A 20,208-nucleotide genomic window follows, 5' to 3' on the forward strand; every position below is an offset into this window, starting at 1 on the left:
GGAGCCTGCTTGGGATTTTCTCTCTCTCCTTCTCTCTCTGCCCCTCCCCACCCCGCTCATGCTCTCTCTCCACTACCCCCCCAAAAAAAACCTAACATACCTTTACCATGTGATCCAGCAATCATGCTCCTTGGTATTTACCCAAATGAGTATGACCACACAAAACCTGCACACAGTCGTTGACAGCAGTTTTATTCATAAGTGCTAAAATTTGGAAGCAACCAAGATGTTCTTCAATAGGTGGAAGGATAAATAAACTGTGGTGCATCCATACGATCAAATATGAGTCAGTGCTAAAAAGAAATAAGCTGGAGCGCCTGGGTGGCTCAGTCATTAAGCGTCTGCCTTCGGCTCAGGTCATGATCCCAGGGTCCTGGGATCGAGTCCCGCGTCGGGCGCCCTGCTCGGCTGGGAGACTGCTTCTCCCTCTCCCTCCCCTCCCCGCTTGTGCTCTCTCTCTCTCTCTCTCTCTCAAATGAATAAATAAAATCTTTAGGAAAAAACAAAACAAAACAAAACAAAAAACACAAACTTCTCTCACCATATTCCACCTAAGACCAACTGTGTGTATTTAAGATGTCTTCGCTGATTAAGGGTGCACTGAGTGGCTGGGGGAAGCTAGCTATTTGGTGAAAGAATGGAAACTGAGACTTTGCTGGATCAATAAGATTCTTAACCAAATGACTAAAGGAGTTCTCCTTTATCCCACGTTGGGACTTTTATGAAATTGTATGTAATAGCATGGCTTTATTCCGAAAGAGGCATGATTACGTTCTATGAATTCCCACGATTTCTGCTCGTTTAATCCTTTATAATCAATGTACTTCTAGCAGTAACAAGTAATAAAAACCATAGCACTTCTCATTAACCTTTTATTTTTAACGTAGTTTTACAATAAAGAAACAGAAAAGAAGTAGATCATTAAAAAAATACCAGCTGTCAATTTAAAATTTTAAACGAGGCTCTTATTAAACAAAGCAGTCACACTATATCCCATAATTACATCCTTACTTGTATATACAAGAACTGTGTGCAAAGTGCTTTTCAAACTATAAAATAAGACTTTGGAATAGGATACAAATGGTTATCCCTAGGAGTCAGTCACCTCCCAGTGCCTGTAATGAATCACCTCTGCTTCTATTCTTAATTGGCATTTAGTTAACTGATTTACTAAAGAGAAAAGCCACCATTTTCTGATACCAAATTGATATCTAATTTTTGAAAATAATCCCTGATCCACAGGTTTAAATGTTATTTTTACATACAATTCAGTTACTTGCTTCATTTTTTTCCCCAAATGACTAGAGAACAGTTTTTAAAAAGCAAATATTAGTAATCCCTTTAGATAGACACATTTTAGTCAAGATGTGATTAAAAAATAAAAAACACCAAATTACATGAAAAAAAGGAAAAAAGAGTCTGGGGAAAGCAAATTATGTTCTTATACTTTTTTCTTCAAGCAAACAAAGAACCACCCTCTATCCTAGGGATGGATTACTTTCTTACTGAAAACACTCTGAACACATGATGCTTAACCCAACATCATACATACCAAGAATGCTTAAAAATTATTTGCTACTAATGCCTTTGAATGAGAGAAATCTTTACAGTACAAGGTACATCTAAATAAGTGGAGTTTTGGAAGGTATACAGGAAGAATAATTCCAAACAAAGCCTTCAAGGTTCTAAATTACAGTCTTCTTTTTAGTCTAAACGGGGGACATTTAAGTTTATGTTAGTTGGGTGTGCCTTACTCATATGGAAGCACATGGCCTGCTAGCTTGCGAATCCTTCCATTACCCCCTGTGAAATAGGTATATCTCAAATATTATACCCCGAAGGAAAAACGGATCTCTAGTTATTTAGGGAAAAAAATGAAGCAAGTAACTGAATTATATGCCTTTGAATGAGAGAAAAACGGAGGCACTAAGAGGTTAGGAGTCCAGTCTGCGTAGTTTACCAGTTGCAGAAAAGTGATTTCCATGTGTTTCCTTTTTGACCTTTGTAAAAACAGTATAAATAAGTTTTCATTTTATATTTCAAAGCACCCTATGAAGCAGAAACAAGATATCCTCAGTTACAGAAAAGCGATTACAAAGGAATAAATGTATACGGCTGGAGAAAATCTTACCAATGAGCTACAGGCTCAGAGTGTACTTCCAGGCCTACTTGCAGCCGATTCTTCATCATTCCTGTCAGCAGGTTATGTCTAGTCTGCGTTCGTTTGGAAAAAGTACGCCTCGGATGTACGGCTCTACTTTGTAATAAGGGCGCCTAAACACTAAAGTCAGCACTGTGAATGCCCAGGAGGGATTCGGGGCAGCCCACGGAGTGGATGTGGAGAAGATTCTCCAGCAGTTTTCTAGTCCTTGGCATGGCAATTCAGTGACTAAGACAGAAAGTTGATTTAATCTCATTTGAAATTCACTCCTGGTTTGCATTCTTTCTCATAGTTGATTTAGAAAATTAAAAATATCCAGTTACAAATCTCATCTCATTATCACAACTATACCTTGGAAAAGCAGCTTATAGTTCTCTATGGGAGATAATCAGGTAAACATGTTACCAAACAATAATTAATAATTTAATGTCTTTCAAGTTCAAGGGTAGGGCAAATCTATGTATGCTACTTATAGCCTAGGTGAGATTAATGATTCAAGTATCAGCAATATTAGTCCTTAAAATGTTATCATTTGTGTAGTGCAAAATATCTATATATGTATATATGTACACAAACCAAACTACTGACGACAAAAAGAAGTGTAATCATCACAAACTAAGATTTCTTGTGAGTTCCACGGAAGTTCCATTTCATTCTGAGGTCATTCAGGCCCAGTAGTCTTCTTGGGGAAAATATCATTTTCTTCAGTTCAGTTTTCTTTAAAAACAAAGTAAAAACCAATTTCCTATGAATATAAATGCAACCTGAATACAAAACACATCCATACCAGAGAATTCTTTGAACGATAACATAACCATAATATTCACATTCAGAATCAAACCATAAAATTACCAACAGTTCTTAAGAAATTACTTCTCATCCTTTTCTAGTTGGCTTAATGCAATTCAGAGTTTTGGGAATTAATTTATAACTTGGAAAAGTTCTGAAACAAAAAAAGCTGAGTAAGATTACAAAAGGTTGATAGATATAAAACCTAGACTACTCATTTAATCAACATATATTAGGGCATCTGGGTGGCTCAGTTGGTTAAGTCTCTGATTCCGGCTCAGGTTATGATCCCAGGGTCCTGGGGTCTGGGCTCTCTGCTCAGATGGGAGACTGCTTCTCCCTCTCCCTCTGCCTGCCACTCCTCCTGCTTATACGCTCTTTTCTCTTTGTCAACTAAATAAATAAAATCTTAAAAAAAAAAAATCAACATATATTTTGTGTCTGTTACTTTCTGGGCACTGTGCCAAGCACTAGGGATTCAAACATAAATGAGGCAGGCTCTCAGCTCTCAGAAGAGCTCTCAGGTTAGCTTGGGTGTGAGAGGGAGATATATAAACTAAGTTTGGAAAGGTATAATGTGACAGTTTTAGTGATAGCAGAATGAACGAGTGATCAGAGAAGGGTGGGCTTGTTAGCACAAAACAATTCGCGTATGATCTGAGGTCTGGGAAAGGTCCCACAGCGGTGAAATCTCTATTCCCTCCCCACAACTCAAGATGCCAAAATGCCTGGAACGTTCTCATCACAGATTCATTCCTCACCTCTGTAGAAATACTCTTATGCAACCTCCTTGGCAGGAGTGATATTTTAGATAATACCATCAGCCATTATCTTCTGTAGAAAACCTCTTATGTACACTTCCTTGGCAGGAGTGACATTTTAAATGAGCAGATCATTTTTCATATTATGTAACATAAGGACAGCCCTCAAGTCATGAAGAAAAAAAAAAGGCGCCTGGAGCCAGAACAGAATTGTGGGTGGTACTTCTTTTTTTAAAGGTTTTATTTATTTAGAGAGAGAGAGAGAGAGAGCACCAGCCGGGGGGAGGAGCAGAGGGAGAGGGAGAAGCAGACTCCCCACTGAGCAGGGAGCCCAAAGTGGGGCTGGGGCTGGATCCCAGGACCCCAAGATCATGACCCGAGCTGAAAGCAGATGCGTAACTGACTGAGCCACCAAGGCGTCCCACAATTGCGGGTTGGTTCTGAAGACTAACAGCCCGAGTGAGGTTTTAGCAGAAATGTTAGCTGGAAGGTGCATGAACAGTTAGCGACACTTACTAACAACCCACGTGATGTAAATTCCCACACAAAATCCTTTGCAGATTTACAAAAAAGCACACAACTCTCTAATCTTCAGTCTTCTCCTGTAATAGGTAAATAAACATAAATCCCCATCAGTATTTTCAGAACTTTAGAATGTTTTTCAAGCTCTTCCTGAGATCTCTTTTTTGTCCTTTTTTCTTTTTTAAATTAACTTGCAAAATGTAGGGTATGGTGTGATAAGAAAAGTTACAGAAAACAACAGATTAAGGGTAGAGGGAAACATGCCTTTCGCCTTGCCTGCTCAAGGATCTGCTCGGCTGGACTGATGGATTCTTTCCCCTCCTCAGAAACCTGGACTTTTCGAGGCAGGACCATCTGCCCCAGGCTCCACCTGAAGAGTATTCCTGCAGAAATCCTCCCCACACCTACCTAGTTGCTAGAACCTGCTACTGAAAGCTCAGAGCCCCAAGAAAACTACACGCATATTTATGAACCTGGGCAGAATGATAAAGAAAAGTGGTTAGAAACATGCTTCCCTTCAAAGTAATAGCTTAAGGGTAGTCTTTTGGACTTAATAGGGCTGCTTTTAGTATTGTACTCCTGGATAATTTTATTTAGAATGGTCAGGTTGGGTAACTGGGTAGAGGAAGAACCACAGAGGCTGCGCAGGGCCAATTTTTGAACAAGAAGTCTGCAGGTGTTGCTCTTCATACCACATTCAGAAAAAATGTTTTTGTTTTTTGGTTTTTTTTTCTGATCTGCTGCAGAGTGATAATACAATTTTGTTTTTAGATGTTATTTATTTACTGGACAGAGAGAGAGAGCACAAGCAGGGGGAGTGGCAGGCAAAGGGGGAGGGAGAAGAAGACTCCCCACTGAGCAGGGAGCCCAATGTGGGGCTCGATCCCAGGACCCTGAGATCATGACCTGAGCCGAAGGCAGACGCTTCACCCACTGAGCCACCCAGGCGCCCCACGAGTAATTTACTTTTGAATTTAGATTCTTCTGCACAGGGGGTGGGGGGTGGGGGATGGGGGGGGAATCAAGGAGTGGACCTCACACATTACTTTGAATGTTTAAGGAAACAAAACAAACGTCTTTTCAAAAAGCTTACCGCAAATAGACAGCTACTTATTTTACATATATATGGAACTCTCTCAGTGTGTTCGTACCCAGATGCATATTTATTAAATAAAATGGGGGAAAAAAACATTTAAAATAAATAAATAAATAGAAAGAAAGCATTCTATATCATATGGTACTTCCGTGTGAACTCCTACAAATAGTGGGCCTTCAGTCATGCCCTCAGCACACATTTATTGAAAGCCCACAGACACTGTATGAGGGGTCGAGGCATAGGATGGTTCCTATTAAGAATAGGGCATATCCACTCCTTTCCACACCTTTCCCAGTCTAACTGGATTTCTGGATCTTTCTCCTCATCTCTAACACAGAACCCATCTCCTGCAAACCATACACACTGCTCTCTAGTCTTCATTCCTATATACCTGTCAGATTAAAAATTGCTACACACTGGGCGCCTGGATGGCTCAGTTGTTAAGCGTCTGCCTTCGGCTCAGGTCATGATCCCAGGGTCTTGGGATCGAGCCCCACATCGGGATCCCTGTTCGTCCGGAAGCCTGCTTCTCCCTCTCCCACTCCCCATGCTTGTGCTCCCTCTATCGCTGTGTCATTCTCTGTCAAATACATAAATAAAATCTTTAAAAAAAAAAATTGCTACACATTTCCGGATGAAAAGATGTCTAAGTCCCCTCAAGGCCAAAACGTATTTCCATATCAAATATGGCTCTATCTCCAACCCCAGTTAATTTGTTACATATATGAACAAATAATACATAAAACACTATCTGATCCAGGGCACCTGGGTGGCTCAGTCGGCTGAGCATCCAACTCGATTTTAGCTCAGTTTCATGATCTCAGGTCAGAGCCTGGGATCAAGCCCCATGTCAGACTCCACGCTCAGCGGGGAGTCTGCTTGGGATTCTCTCTCTCTCCCTCTGCCTCTGCCCCTCCTCTCCGTGTGCTCTCTCTCACAAATAAGTAAATAAATCTTTAAAAAAAAACCCACTATCTCATCAAAATGCAGTTGCAGGGGCACCTGGGTGGCTCAGTCGTTAAGCGTCTGCCTTCAGCTCAGGTCATGGTCCCAGGGTCCTGAGATCGAGCCCCATGTGTGGCTCCCTGCTCTGCGGGAAGCCTGCTTCTCCCTCTCCCACTGCCCCTGCTTGTGTTCCCTCTCACTGTCTCTCTCTCTCTCTGTCAAATAAATTAATAAATAAATAATCTTTAAAACAAAATGCAGTTGCACAGTCTAAATAGTTGGTAATTTGGAAGGAGTAAACACTTAACATACTGAAAACTTGATGAAGATTCAACAATAACAAAGTAGAGTATTGAAAATTGGTTAAGATAGCAGGAGGGGAAGAATGAAGGGGAGGAATCGGAGGGGGAGATGAACCATGAGAGACGATGGACTCTGAAAAAGAAGCTGAGGGTTCTAGAGGGGAGGGGGGTGGGAGGATGGGTTGGCCTGGTGATGGGTATTAAAGAGGGCACATTCTGCATGGAGCACTGGGTGTTATATGCAAATAATGAATTATGGAACACTACATCAAAAAAAATAGGTTAAGAGTGGGGCGCTTGGGTGGCTCAGTTGGTTAAACGGCTGCCTTCGGCTCAGGTCATGATCCCAGGGTCCTGGGATCGAGCCCCATGTCAGGCTCCTTCCTCAGTGGGGAGCCTGCTTCTCCCTCTCCCTCTGCCTGCCACTCCACCTGCTTGTGCTCTTCCTCTCCCTATCTCTATCAAATAAATAAATAAAATCTTAAAAAAAATAGGTAAGAGTATCTCCATTCAGAGGCATCTGTAAGTAATCGAAAGGGATGCTTAGGAGAAATGGTGTAGATGTCTACCAGGAAGGAATATCTTAAAAAAATACTTTTAGGAGGCGCCTGGGTGGCTCAGTCATTAAGCGTCTTCCCCTCAGCTCAGGTCATGATCCCGGGGTCCTGGGATCGAGCCCCACATCGGGCTCCCTGCTCCGCGGGAAGCCTGCTTCTCCCTCTCCCACTCCCCCTGCTTGTGATCCCTGTCTCTCTGTGTCTTTCTCTGTCAAATAAATAAATAAATAAATCTTTAAAAAAAAACTTTTTGGAAAAACTGCAATTTTTGGTGACTTCTGAAGCAAAGTCATTGTTTTTTCCATCGTTAATAAAGTGATAAGCTGCTGCAAACTTAAGCATAACATAAATTATTAACCCAAGTAAGTGTTAGGGTTTTTGTCTTGTGCCAATTTCTCTACTCTCCAATCCTCAACTTTCAACAGAGGAAACATGAAAAGGAACTTTAAATACATTGCCAATTATGTCAACACCTAACTTTGGTGCCATTGTGTCCTGCTGCTTCAATCTAGCATTCTTACGAAATAGTGAGAAAAGGTTGGGTCCTTTTTCTCTCCATTTATTAGGGAAATTAAAATTTAAAACACTGTGTGAGGGGCACCTGGGTGGCTCAGTCGTTAGGCGTCTGCCTTCGGCTCGGGTCATGATCCCAGGGTCCTGGGATCGAGCCCCGTCAGGCTCCCTGCTCAGTGGAGAGCCTGCTTCGCCCTCTCCCTCTGCCCGCTCCCCTCCATGCTCTCCCTCGCTCACTCTCTTTCTCTCAAATAAATAAAATCTGAAAAAAAAAAAAAAAAACTACCGCATAGCACTAAACCCGACCATCATGGGAGAAATGTAAAATGTGTAAAAAGAAGAAAAGAAAGGACTTAAACTAAGGTTTATCGAACCCTGCCACCCACCTTCCACACAGCTGAAATGACATCTATAAAAATGACTTAGAAAAGAGGTAAATAACAGTGTGAGAGCAGTTTTTGTTTCTGAACTCCTACTCAAGGTTTTTCAAGTGGGCGGGTGTATTCCAAGAACATGAATGTACCACGGAACTTATTTAGTTCTCTTACGAACATAAGTCAAACTGTCTTAACATAAGCAGAAAACGGGAAGACTAAAAGGATTCACCCAAATCCCGATGCATTTCAGTTTCTCTGCCATCAGGTATTATGACTGGAGCACTTACGTTAACTAGTGTGCTGTTTATCCCTTTCAGAGAAGAGAAGGGCGAATGCCTCATTTCCGCTTTTGATAGCAAATACAGTTAATTAGGGACTTGGGTTCTTTGGTAGAAGAACAGCATACCCATAATTATTTAAACTTGTAGATTTTTAAAAATGTGTCTCTATTGCACATATTTAAGACGGCACTTAAAATTATCAAATATCCTATTTCTTCTCCCCATCTGTTGTTATTTAATGGGACATGGTGATGAAAACACCAAAAACATAGTAAGTGAGGCCATGAGTGGGGTAAACGATGGTCTATATGCCCAGCCATGTGAAGTAATTCAGTTTACGTAGTGTCTAAAAAAAAAATGCTTTAATGAACCCAAGAGATTGAGCCTCAGGTTATTCCTAACCTAGACAATCTCAGAGCCCTTTCAAGGATCCCAATCTATTATTCTCAGGCCTATTTGAGGTATCTCCTGGCATCCCAAACTGGAATATTGGCCCTCAAATTAGAAAAATCTCTATTTCTAGAGATAGTCAACACCAGGCTAAAATCTTCTGAAATGTCAATGTCTAGTTCAAAGAGCATGCAGGCATTATTTGTTTCCCTACCTATTGTCTGTGGTCCTTTAATGTTAGCAAAGAGCCCAAAATAACCATCAGACTTTAATTTTTTTAAGTCTAACAGGTACTAGAAATCCACTAGGTATCATTTCCAAGATAGTTCAGTCTCGGGATCGGTACAGAATGGCCAGTCTGACAATACATCTATAAAACAGACCTATCCTCTTCACTGCTATTGAAAGCTCTGTCTACTATAGATTATAAGACTCTGCAAACTATTGTCAATCATAAAACTACATTACCTTCTCCTTCTCTGATAATATAAATGCACCAACCACTGGGCAATAAAAGGCCATATGATAGCAAAAATTAATGCACCAGGAGACATCTCGAAGGGCCACCAAGATGGTCTCTGAGAAAATAAAATAAGTTGGTCACCAGTCTATTACACACTGCATGTATAAACATAAAAACATACTATTTCATAATTTTGAAAATATAAAACTTAATAACAAATCTCAGTCCTGCTAAACAGAAGGGAGGTATGCTGTACCTAAGAGCATAATTCAGTAAGTAGACTCCCAGGAGTACTTCAGACTTAAACATATAACAAGTATATTGTAACTTCAAAGCTCTAGAGGGTAGGTTTCATTTGGAATACTTTAAGAACCTTGTATACCTAAATTTATTTTAAGTTATTTGAAACCCTGGGACTTAGACTTAAGAACTTCTTACCTGTGACGGAGGCTGATTACTGGTTTGTAATGTGGACGATTTTGCCTATAAATACAAATGAAAGTGATTTAGCTTGGACAAAATGAGAAAAAAATAGTAATTTTTCTATTTCCTATCTTTTTTTTTAAAGGCTAAAATATTAGTTTATTCTGCTAACCATGCTTCAATTGTCCTAAAACCCATACTGGCCAAATAACAAGGTCCCCAAAATTGCTGGCCAAATAAATACCTTTGACATTTTATATTTTATAGTTCAAATTATATAAAATTATCAAAATAAAACCTCAAACTAATCTAAACCATTACTTCTTTTATACTGTTATTACATTACCTAATCAACTTTTCTTATTCTTTAATTTCCAAAAAAATTACCTATTTACAAACACATCTGAGAACTGCAGCCTTGATTATTATTAAAATTATAAATCATATGGGGCACCCGCGTGGCTCAGTCCTTAAGTGTCTGCCTTCGGCTCAGGTCACGATCCCAGGGTCCTGAGATCGAGCCCTGCATTGAGCTCCCTGCTCGGCGGGAAGCCTGCTTCTCCCTCCCCCATTCCTCCTGCTTGTGTTCCTGCTCTCACTATCTCTCTCCCTGTGTCAAATAAATAAATAAAATCTTTAAAAAAATTATAAATCATATCCAAAGATCTGTTTTGAAAATTTATGAAAAACTATAGCACAAGAGGTATGATAAATATGAGAAATGAACTGTTAGTGTTGTAGGTTTACTTTTTAAATTTTTTTCCAGCTTTATTAAGATATAATTTGAGGGGCGCCTGGGTGGCTCAGTCGTTCGGCATCTGCCTTCGGCTCAGGTCATGATCCCAGGGTCCTGGGAAAGAGCCCCGCATGGGGCTCCTGGCTCCGCGGGAAGCCTGCTTCTCCCTCTCCCACTCCCTCTGCTTGTGTTCCCTCTCTCGCTGTGTCTCTGTCAAATAAATAAAATCTTTAAAAAAGGATATAATTTGAGATATAATTAATATATATGTGTGATCATTTGATACATACACATATTGTGAAATGATTACCATAATCAAGTTAATTAACACATTCCTGACCTCACATAGTTACCTTTCCTGCGCGGAGGAATACTGTCGGTTTTTCAATGAGATGTATAAACTAAGCAGAAAAATTTCAACTTAATTGAGGAAATTTATATTCCAACTTGGCTCATCCAGAAAACAAGTTTCCTTATACTAATTGTTGGAAACTTATTACTCTAGTTTCTCCATTTATTATAACGTCATAGAAATGGTATGAAAATTAATAAGATCATTCATTGATTCATTCATTCATTCAGTAAATGTTTACTCAGCGTCTGTTATGTACCAGTTACTACTCTGGGTATTAGAAATGCAACAGGGAACAAAATGACAAAAAGTGCTGCCCTAATGGAGCTTATACTGTAATGGAGAGATACAAATAATAATGAACAAATTAGTAAAATATACAGTATATCAGGTAGTAATAAACACCATAAAGAAAAATAAGACAGGAGGGAGGAAAAAAAGATGAAGGAAAACAGGGAGAGGAAATGAGACATGTTGGAGAGGAGAGTCTTGCAATTTTATTTATTTATTTATTTATTTTTAATTTATCTATTTTTTAATTTTTTTTAAGATTTTATTTAGTTATTCATGAGAGACAGAGAGAGAGGGAGGCAGAGGGAGAAGCAGGGTCCCAAGGAGCAGGGAGCCCGATGCGGGACTTGATCCCAGGACCCCGGGATCATGCCCTGACCCGAAGGCAGACGCTTAACCATCTGAGCCACCCAGGTGCCCAAGTTTTACAATTTTAAATAGGGTGGTCGGAATTGCTATTCAACGTAGTATTAGAAGTCCTAGCCACAGAAATCAGACAACAAAAAGAAATCAAAGGCATCCAAATCGGCAAAGAAGAAGTCAAACTCTCACTGTTTGCAGATGATATGATACTTTATGTGGAAAACTCAAAAGACTCCACCCCAAAACTGCTAGAACTCATACAGGAATTCAGTAAAGTGGCAGGATATAAAATCAATCAACAGAAATCAGTGGCATTCCTATACACCAACAACAAGACAGAAGAGAGAGAAATTAAGGAGTCGATCCCATTTACAATTGCATTCAAAACCATAAGATATCTAGGAATAAATCTAACCAAAGAGGCAAAGGATCTGTACTCAGAAAACTATAAAATACTCATGAAAGAAATTGAGGAGGACACAAGGAAATGGAAAAATGTTCCATGCTCATGGATTGGAAGAACAAACATTGTGAAGATGTCAATGCTACCTAGAGCAATCTACACATTCAATGCAATTCCTATCAAAATACAATCCACTTTTTTCAAAGAAATGGAACAAATATCCTAAAATTTGTATGGAACCAGAAAAGACCCTGAATAGCCAGAGGAATGTTGAAAAAGAAAAGCAAAGCTGGCGGCATCACAATTCCGGACTTCCAGCTCTATTACAAAGCTGTCATCATCAAGACAGTATGGTACTGGCACAAAAACAGACACATAGATCAATGGAACAGAATAGAGAGCCCAGAAATGGACCCTCAACTCTATGGTCAACTAATCTTTGACAAAGCAGGAAAGAATGTCCAATGGAAAAAAGATAGTCTCTTCAACAAATGGTGTGGGGAAAATTGGACAGCCACATGCAGAAGAATGAAACTGGACCATTTCCTTACACCACACACAAAAATAGACACAAAATGGTTGAAAAACCTCAATGTGAGACAGGAGTCCATCAAAATCCTAGAGGAGAACACAGGCAGCAACCTCTTTGACCTCAGCTGCAGCAACTTCTTCCCAGAAACATCGCCAAAGGCAAGGGAAGTGAGGGCAAAAATGAACTATTGGGATTTCATCAAGATAAAAAGCTTTTGCACAGCAAAAGAAATAGTCCACAAAACCAAAAGACAACCAACAGAATGGGAGAAAATATTTGCAAATGACATATCAGATAAAGGGCTAGTATCCAAAATCTATAAAGAACTTATCAAACTCAACACCCAAAGAACAAATAATCCAATCAAGAAATGGGCAGAAGACATGAACTGACATTTTTCCAAAGATGACATCCAAATGGCCAACAGACACATGAAAAAGTGCTCCACATCGCTCGGCATCAGGGAAATCCAAATCAAAACCTCATGAGATACCACCTCACACCAGTCAGAATGGCTAAAATGAACAAGTCAGGAAACGAAAGATGTTGGCGGGGATGCGGAGAAAGGGGGACCCTCCCACACTGTTGGTGGGAATGCAAGCTGGTGCAACCACTCTGGAAAACAGTATGGAGGTTCCTCAAAAAGTTGAAAATAGAGCTACCATAGGATCCAGCAATTGCACTACTGGGCATTTACCCCAAAGATACAAATGTAGGGATCTGAAGGGGTACATGCACCCCAATGTTCATAGCAGCAATGTCCACGATAGCCAAACTGTGGAAAGAGCCAAGATGTCCATCGACAGATGAATGGATAAAGAAGATGTGGTGTATATATATACAATGGAGTATTATGCAGCCATCAAAAGGAATGAGATCTTGCCATTTGGAACGACGTGGAAGGAACTGGAGGGTGTTATGCTGAGTGAAATAAGTCAATCAGAGAAAGACATGTATCATATGACCTCACTGATATGAGGAATTCTTAATCTCAGGAAACAAACTGAGGGTTGCTGGAGTGGGGGTGGGAGGGATTGGGTGACTGGGTGATAGACACCGGGGAGGGTATGTGTTATGGTGAGCGCTGAGAATTGTGCAAGACTGATGAATCACAGATCTGTATCTCTGAAACAAATAATGCAATATATGTTAAGAAAAAAAAAAGAAGATAGCAGGAGGCGAAGAATGAAGGGGTAAATCGGAGGGGGAGATGAACCGTGAGAGACGATGGACTCTGAAAAACAAACTGAGGGTTCTGGAGGGGATGAGGGTGGGGGGATGGGTTAGCGTGGTGATGGGTATTCAAGAGGGCACGTTCTGCGTGGAGTACTGGGTGCTATGCACAAACAACGAATCATGAAACACTACATCACAAACTAATGATGTAATGTATGGTGATTAACATAACAATAAAAAATTTAGAGAAAAAAAATAGGGTGGTCAGAGAAGGCTTTGCTGACACTGGAGCAAAGACCTAAACAAAGAAAACTATGCTCTGTGGCTAAGGGGGGCAGGGTCGGGGGGTTGAGGAGAACAATCTTCAGTAGAGAGGAAGAGCAAGTGCAAAGACCAAGGGTGGGAGGGCGCCTGTGGGCAAGTTCGAGGTACAGCACAGAGGCTTGTAAACTGAACCAACAGCAGGAAGTGGTAAGGAGGAGACAGGCTTTAAATTTCCTTCTTAGAAGTCATATGATCTCAAGGACCCCAGTACCGACGATGACTATACCTTACAGGTACAACTAAATTAGTTGCCTCCAGATGTTGCATTAGTCCTCACAGACCATTAAGGTGTTAAAGAAGAGTATAATCAAATTGCAAGTGCTGAAAGAATCTAGACAAGGGAATGATCTTATGATATTATTTGTAATTGTACCTTGTAGGCATAACGATATATTTTAAAGATTTACTTATTTATTTGAAAGAGAGAGTGCGCACGTGCAAGCATGCAGCAGGGAGGGGCAGAGGCAGAGAGAGAGAGAGAGAGAGAGCGAGAGAGAGAATCTTGAGCAGACTGCTACTGAGCACAGAGCCCGATGTGGAGCCCGATGTGGGGTTCGATCTCACGACCCTGAGATCATGACCCGAGCCAAAACAAAGAGTCAGATGCTTAACCGATTGAACCACTTAGATGCCCCAAGGCATAATAATATTTAACCGGGAGATTTACCTTATGGCACTTTCTTCAGAATAAAGGATAGATTTACAAAATTGGGATCCCTGGTGTATGCTGACTTAACTAAGGTCACGTTAGTCCGCGTGAATTTGAATGGAATTCAAGGTGACCAAATCCCAATGTGATGACACTATTCTCATTAAAGCAGCAACTACTAACAAATACTAAGGTAGAGTCAGAACTATTAAATGGTAACTATTAGCAGATTTTTTTTTTCTATGTAATGAAGGTCTGGAAAGATAAATGAAGATTCCCAAGGACCCTTTCTTCCATCTACGCAGCACTAGCACTACCTGTATAAGTAGCATTATAATTTTTTGGTTTAATGATATTTATCCATACACGTTGTTAAAAAAAAAAATCAGGGACACGTGTGAAAGCACAGTAAGGAAGACTTTCTTCAATGGAGGAGGGGCTATCACTATGGGCATAGGGACTTCTACAGTAGGGGGAGACGGAGGGGGTTCAACTCCCAACGCAGCATGGGCGAGGGGGAATTTCGTATCAAGGAGTAGGGCTGGGATCAGTGGATGGAAAATCCTAACAGGAAACATCAGGGATAAGGAAGATTCTGGCTAAACCGACCTAACAGGATTCGTGCTGAAGACGAGCCAGGGCGATCTCAGACATCACCTGGGCTTGGTGGAGGATGAGGAGCCCGCCCGGTTCAACTGACGGAGCAGGGTTCTTGATAAAACTGGATTTTACAAGGCAGAAGTGGAGAGATGGGCCTGAGAGAAAGTGCAGGAGTCTGACAAAAGTTTAGTCGACCAATGAATTTTTGTTGGTATCAGTGGCTTTTACATATTTAGAAGTTCTATTTACCATTCTATGGCTAGATTAACCTAAGGATTACTGACTTTTTTTTTTAAAGATTTTATTTATTTATTTATTTGACAGAGAGAGACACAGCGAGAGAGGGAACAGGAGCAGGGGGAGTGGGAGAGGGAGAAGCAGGCTTCCCGCCGAGCAGGGATCCCCATGCGGGGCTCGATCCCAGGACCCTGGGATCATGACCGGAGTCGAAGGCAGACGCTTAACGACTCAGCCACCCGGGCGCCCCTACTGAATTTTTTGGAAAGATGTTTGAAAGGAAAAATCCCATACAGTTGCAACCATTGCAAAGGAAATATGAAGACAGAGAATTATTTAAGTGAGGTCCTCTCTAAGGCTGTGAACTTCCTGAGGGAGGAAACCAAGCTGGCTTACTATCATCGCTATTATCGTCACCATCATCATGTCATGTGACAATATGTAAATGTCACATGAGTGTTCCAGGCACTGTACTATGCATTTTACTTAATTCTCTGAACAATCCTGGGGCTCCTGGGTGGCTCAGCCGTTAAGCGTCTGCCTTCGGCTCAGGTCATGATCTCAGGGTCTTGGGATCGAGCCCCACATCGGGCTCCCTGCTCAGTGGGAAGCCTGCTTCTCCCTCTCCCACTCCCCCTGCTTGTGCTCCCTCTCTCCCTGTGTCTCTCTGTCAAATAAATACATAAAATCTTTAAAAAAATATTCTCTGAACAATCCTATGCGATAGGCATTACCAGTATTTCCATTTTATCGATAAGGAAACTGAGGCATAGAGAAGTAAAGTAACCTGACTGAAGACCACACAGTAAGTGGCAGAGCTATGATTTGAATCCAGGTAGTTTGTTCCAAGCTCTGCTACACAGCGCTATCTCCCATTTCGTTTATGCGTCCACTGCCCAGAAAAGTATCCGGTGTGTGGCCATTCAACAAATATTTATCGAGTGCATGAGTCTCAGGCAGCTTACTGTGATGGAAAGTGCACTGCATGAGAAATCTGGAAAGTTTAGGCATAGAGCGGGCTCTGCCCCAATCTCACCTTCTTCCTCTGCTGAACTAGAGGTATTGAACTAAGTTTCCTTTAGTTCTACAATCTGCTACTATTCTACCATCAATTTCTTTCTTTTTGTCATCCAAATGAATTATGCAAATTTTAAGGAAAAAGTCTTTAACATGTCAGAATCTTTTTTTTATTTGCTTTACGTAAGCCAAGAATAAAACACTTGTAAAGAAAAAAATTAAAAGAATTTTTAGCAGAATTTCCATACCATTAAAAACATTAAGTGTAAACAATATACTCTTTAAAAAAGTCACAGAATAGGAGCACCTGGGTGGCTCAGTTGGTTAAGTGCCTGCCTTTGGCTCAGGGCATGATCCCGGGGTCCTGGGATTGAGTCCCACGTTGGACTCCTTACTCAGCAGGGAGTCTGCTTCTCCCTCTGCCTCTGCCCCTCCCCGCTTCTCTCTCTCGCTCTCAAATAAAAACTCTTAAAAAAAAGATTTTACTTTCAAGTAATCTCTACACCCAACATGGGGCTTGAACCCTCAACCCCAACATCAAGAGACCAACACTCTCTGACTGAGCCAGCCAGGCGCCCCTTAACAGCACTTATCCTTCTAATACTAAGCTACCCTACTTCTACCTCCAACATGGTACTGGTAATTTTACACTAGAAAACTTTTTTATTAAGTGGCAGTTCGCTTTTGGGTCAGTCTTTTTTTTTCAAGATTTTGTTTTGCTTTGTTTTAAAGTAATCTCTACACCCAACATGGGGACTGAATTTACAACCCTGAGATCAAGAGACGCATGCTCTACCGACTGAGCCAGCCAGGCACCCCTGGGTAAGTCTTTTCTTAAGTAAACAATATTTTCAAACGTAAATCCTTTTTATTTAATTTTTTAAAATTACTTTATTTTTTAAAAGTAATCTCTCTGCCCTACATGGGGCTTGAACTCACAACACAGAGATCAAGCGTTGCATGTTCTATCGACTGTGCCAGCCAAGCACTCCTAAGTCTTTTTTATTGTTTTAAAAATCATTACATTACATTGATTTGTGTAAATCTGATCAACACAGATTACACTTATCTGCTGTTTTACAGGATCGGCAGTGGAGGAACACAAATTCGAAAGCTCACCTGCGAAGCCGTTAGTGTTTCCAGTTTATGAAGTCTCTGAAGGATGTTCTGCATGTCCTCCTGCAGGCGCAGGAGGACGAGAGCAATCTGTTCATTGAGGCTGCCTCTTGACCCTCTGTCGGAGCCCCAGCGTTCCCCATCACCTCCGCTTCCTACTTGCCGACCCTTGGGTCCTTCGCTCATGTGTGGCAGTCTATGCCCTATTTTAAGACAGCAAAATAAGGGAGTTTTAAATAATTGTTATAGAAGTAGCAACAGTGCGTTTTACTCATTTTCCTCTATTATTTCTTTGAGTTCTAAATCTCCAAAGTGGAGTGGAAGCAAGCAGGAAGTACACAAAAGACAGAGAGAAAAGAAGTAGATATATAAGCTTCTATTTGTATTAATATACTCAATGCTTTTCTTGCTAAGGTTTTATAATGTACTTATTACACTAGCACATGACGAAATGCATGTAATTCACACATAATTTACATACTTGGGGTGCATTCTCAAAAATTCCTTACTAATGGGGCACCTGGGTGGCTCAGTCGTTAGGTGTCTGGCTTCAGCTCAGGTCATGGTCTCAGGGTTCTGGGATCGAGCCCCACTTCGGGCTCCCTGCTCGGTGGGAAGCCTGCCTCTCCCTCTCCCACTCCCCCTGCTTGTATTCCTGCTCTTGCTGTCTCTCTCTCTGTCACATAAATAAAATCTTTTAAAAAAAATTAAAAATTAAAAAATAAATTCTTGCCCAAATTTCTGATTTCTTTAGGAAAAACAGAATCAAAAAAGAAGAATTACTGGGTCAAAGGATGACAACTCTGTAGAGGTTCTTCTTTTTTTTTTTTTTTTTGAGAGCCAGAGAGAGCATGAGCAGGGGGAGGAGCAGAGGGAGAGGGAGAAGCAGACTCCTCACTGAGGGTGCCTGATGCAGGGCTCGATCCCAGAACACTGGGATCATTACCTGAGCTGAAGGCAGATGCCCAACCCACTGAGCCATGCAGGCGCCCCTTTGTAGAGGTTCTCAATGAGTGTTGCCAAGTTATTTTTCAGAAAGGCTGTAACAGTTTTACATTGCAGCATATAAAAAGTACTACTGTGCAGAAATGGAATATTACAAGTTCTTATCTGTTTGCTAAATCAGCAGGTAAGTTTTGTTTGTTTGTTTTAAATAATAAATAGGAAACTGTTTACCTCGTTGCCCTGTGGCACCCTGGAGCCCTAGAGCGGCAGCAGGATTCCCAAAGGTGAGCTTGCATCAAACAGTGTTTTTGTAAAAGTGGTCTTGCTAGAGAAACGGAACTGGGGCTGTTTACCAGGTGAAACCCCAAAGAGAACACTGAGGTGCTTATGCCATTTCAAGACTTTACTCTTGTATTGAAAGGAAGTACGTTTTGAAGTGGTTCTTCAGCTTTCAGGAAAGGACCACTTCAGCTATTGGTATGGAATTTGCAAGGGGGCAAAAAGAGGGAACTCTGGTTGGAGGCTTGGTTTTTTCCTGCATCCCTAAGAGACTGAGATATTCTGTGAGGGCCTGTCGGAGGGTACAGAAGGCCCTAGAGAATTAGTCCCATCTCTGCTCATTTTACCATATCCTATGTCACAGTCAGCTTTCAAAGCAGCCTTCACAAAGACAGGATTAATCAGACCATTCCCATGTGATGGTAATCCCCACCTCCAGTCACGCAATCCAACGATTCATTTTTTTCCTTTCGGAGCAGTTATCACCATTTGCAACCAATCTGAATTATTTGCTTTTTCACTGTCAGCTCCCCTTTACTAGAACATGAGCTCTGTGGAAGGAGGGACTATCTCGTTCTCTACAGCATCCCCAGGAACCCAGAACAGAGCCTGACAAAGAACAGCTCAATAATACTTGTTCAATGCTGAGGCAGATTTACTGTGAAGCTCGTGAAGCTAAACTTCAGGGTCTGGCACTTTTATGAACCCCTTTGATTGCTGGGAGTTGTGGTGTTTTATAGGTGGGGTGAAGTCAGGTTATAAATCAGAAGCCTTTCGGGCGCCTGGGTGGCTCAGTTGGTTACGCGACTGCCTTCGGCTCAGGTCATGACCCTGGAGTCCCGGGATCGAGTCCCACAGCGGGCTCCCCGCTCAGCGGGGAGTCTGCTTCTCCCTCTGACTCTCTTCCCTCTCATGCTCTCTATCTCTCATTCTCTCTCTCTCAAATAAATAAATAAAATCTTAAAAAAAATAAATTGGAAGCCTTTCATACATACAATTTTGGTAAACTGCTTAAAGAAAGGGACCTGAATCCAAGGCTCTAGTAATAGGTTGTGATCTTTCTCTTCTTCGTTTAATATTTACCATTTGGTACGTGTTCAAATGGCTAGTGTTTGAACAATAATTTTCTTTCTTTTTCTTAAATATTTTATTTATATATTTGAGAGAGAGCACGAGCAGAGAGGAGGGGCAGAGAGAGAGGGAGCAGACTCCCCGCTGAACAGGGAGCCCGATGCGGGACTCGATCCCAGGACCCTGGGATCATGACCTGAGCTGAAAGCAGACACTTAACCAACTGAGCCACCCAGGAGCCCTAAACAATAATTTTCTTAATACCATCAATTCTCTCTTTTTTCCCCCTATGTCTTCATTTGTTTTATGCAGATTTTTTTCAACCGGACACACAGATAATCCTTTCACTTTTTATGATCTCATGAAATTATATAAGGATTTTCCTTTTTTTCAGCGAATAACATCATGATTTAATATTTGTATATATTGCAAAATAATCACCACAGTAAGTCCAGTTAATATCTGTCACCATACAGTTACAGATTGTTTTTCCTTGTGGTATCTTTTAAGATTTACTATCTTAGCAACTTTCAAATA

General features: G+C 41.1%; 1 protein-coding gene across 3 annotated transcripts in view; it reads right to left on the bottom strand.

Moving 5' to 3' along the window:
• Positions 1-858: 858 nt before the first annotated feature.
• LOC113922255 (acyl-CoA-binding domain-containing protein 5-like) overlaps positions 859-20,208 on the bottom strand; it is a 42,170-nt gene continuing 22,820 nt past the window's right edge. For all 3 annotated transcript variants that reach the window (XM_035721907.1, XM_035721906.1, XM_035721908.1), the window contains 4 exons: positions 17,380-17,579; positions 9,596-9,640; positions 9,163-9,272; positions 859-2,878 (listed from right to left, as the gene is read on the bottom strand). In XM_035721907.1, coding sequence (XP_035577800.1) covers positions 2,866-2,878; positions 9,163-9,272; positions 9,596-9,640; positions 17,380-17,579 — 368 coding nt within the window. In that variant the 3' untranslated portion in view covers positions 859-2,865. The remainder of the gene's footprint in view (positions 2,879-9,162; positions 9,273-9,595; positions 9,641-17,379; positions 17,580-20,208) is intronic.

Source organism: Zalophus californianus, chromosome 9 (genome assembly GCF_009762305.2).
Source record: "Zalophus californianus isolate mZalCal1 chromosome 9, mZalCal1.pri.v2, whole genome shotgun sequence".
NCBI classification, from domain to species: Eukaryota; Metazoa; Chordata; class Mammalia; order Carnivora; family Otariidae; genus Zalophus; species Zalophus californianus.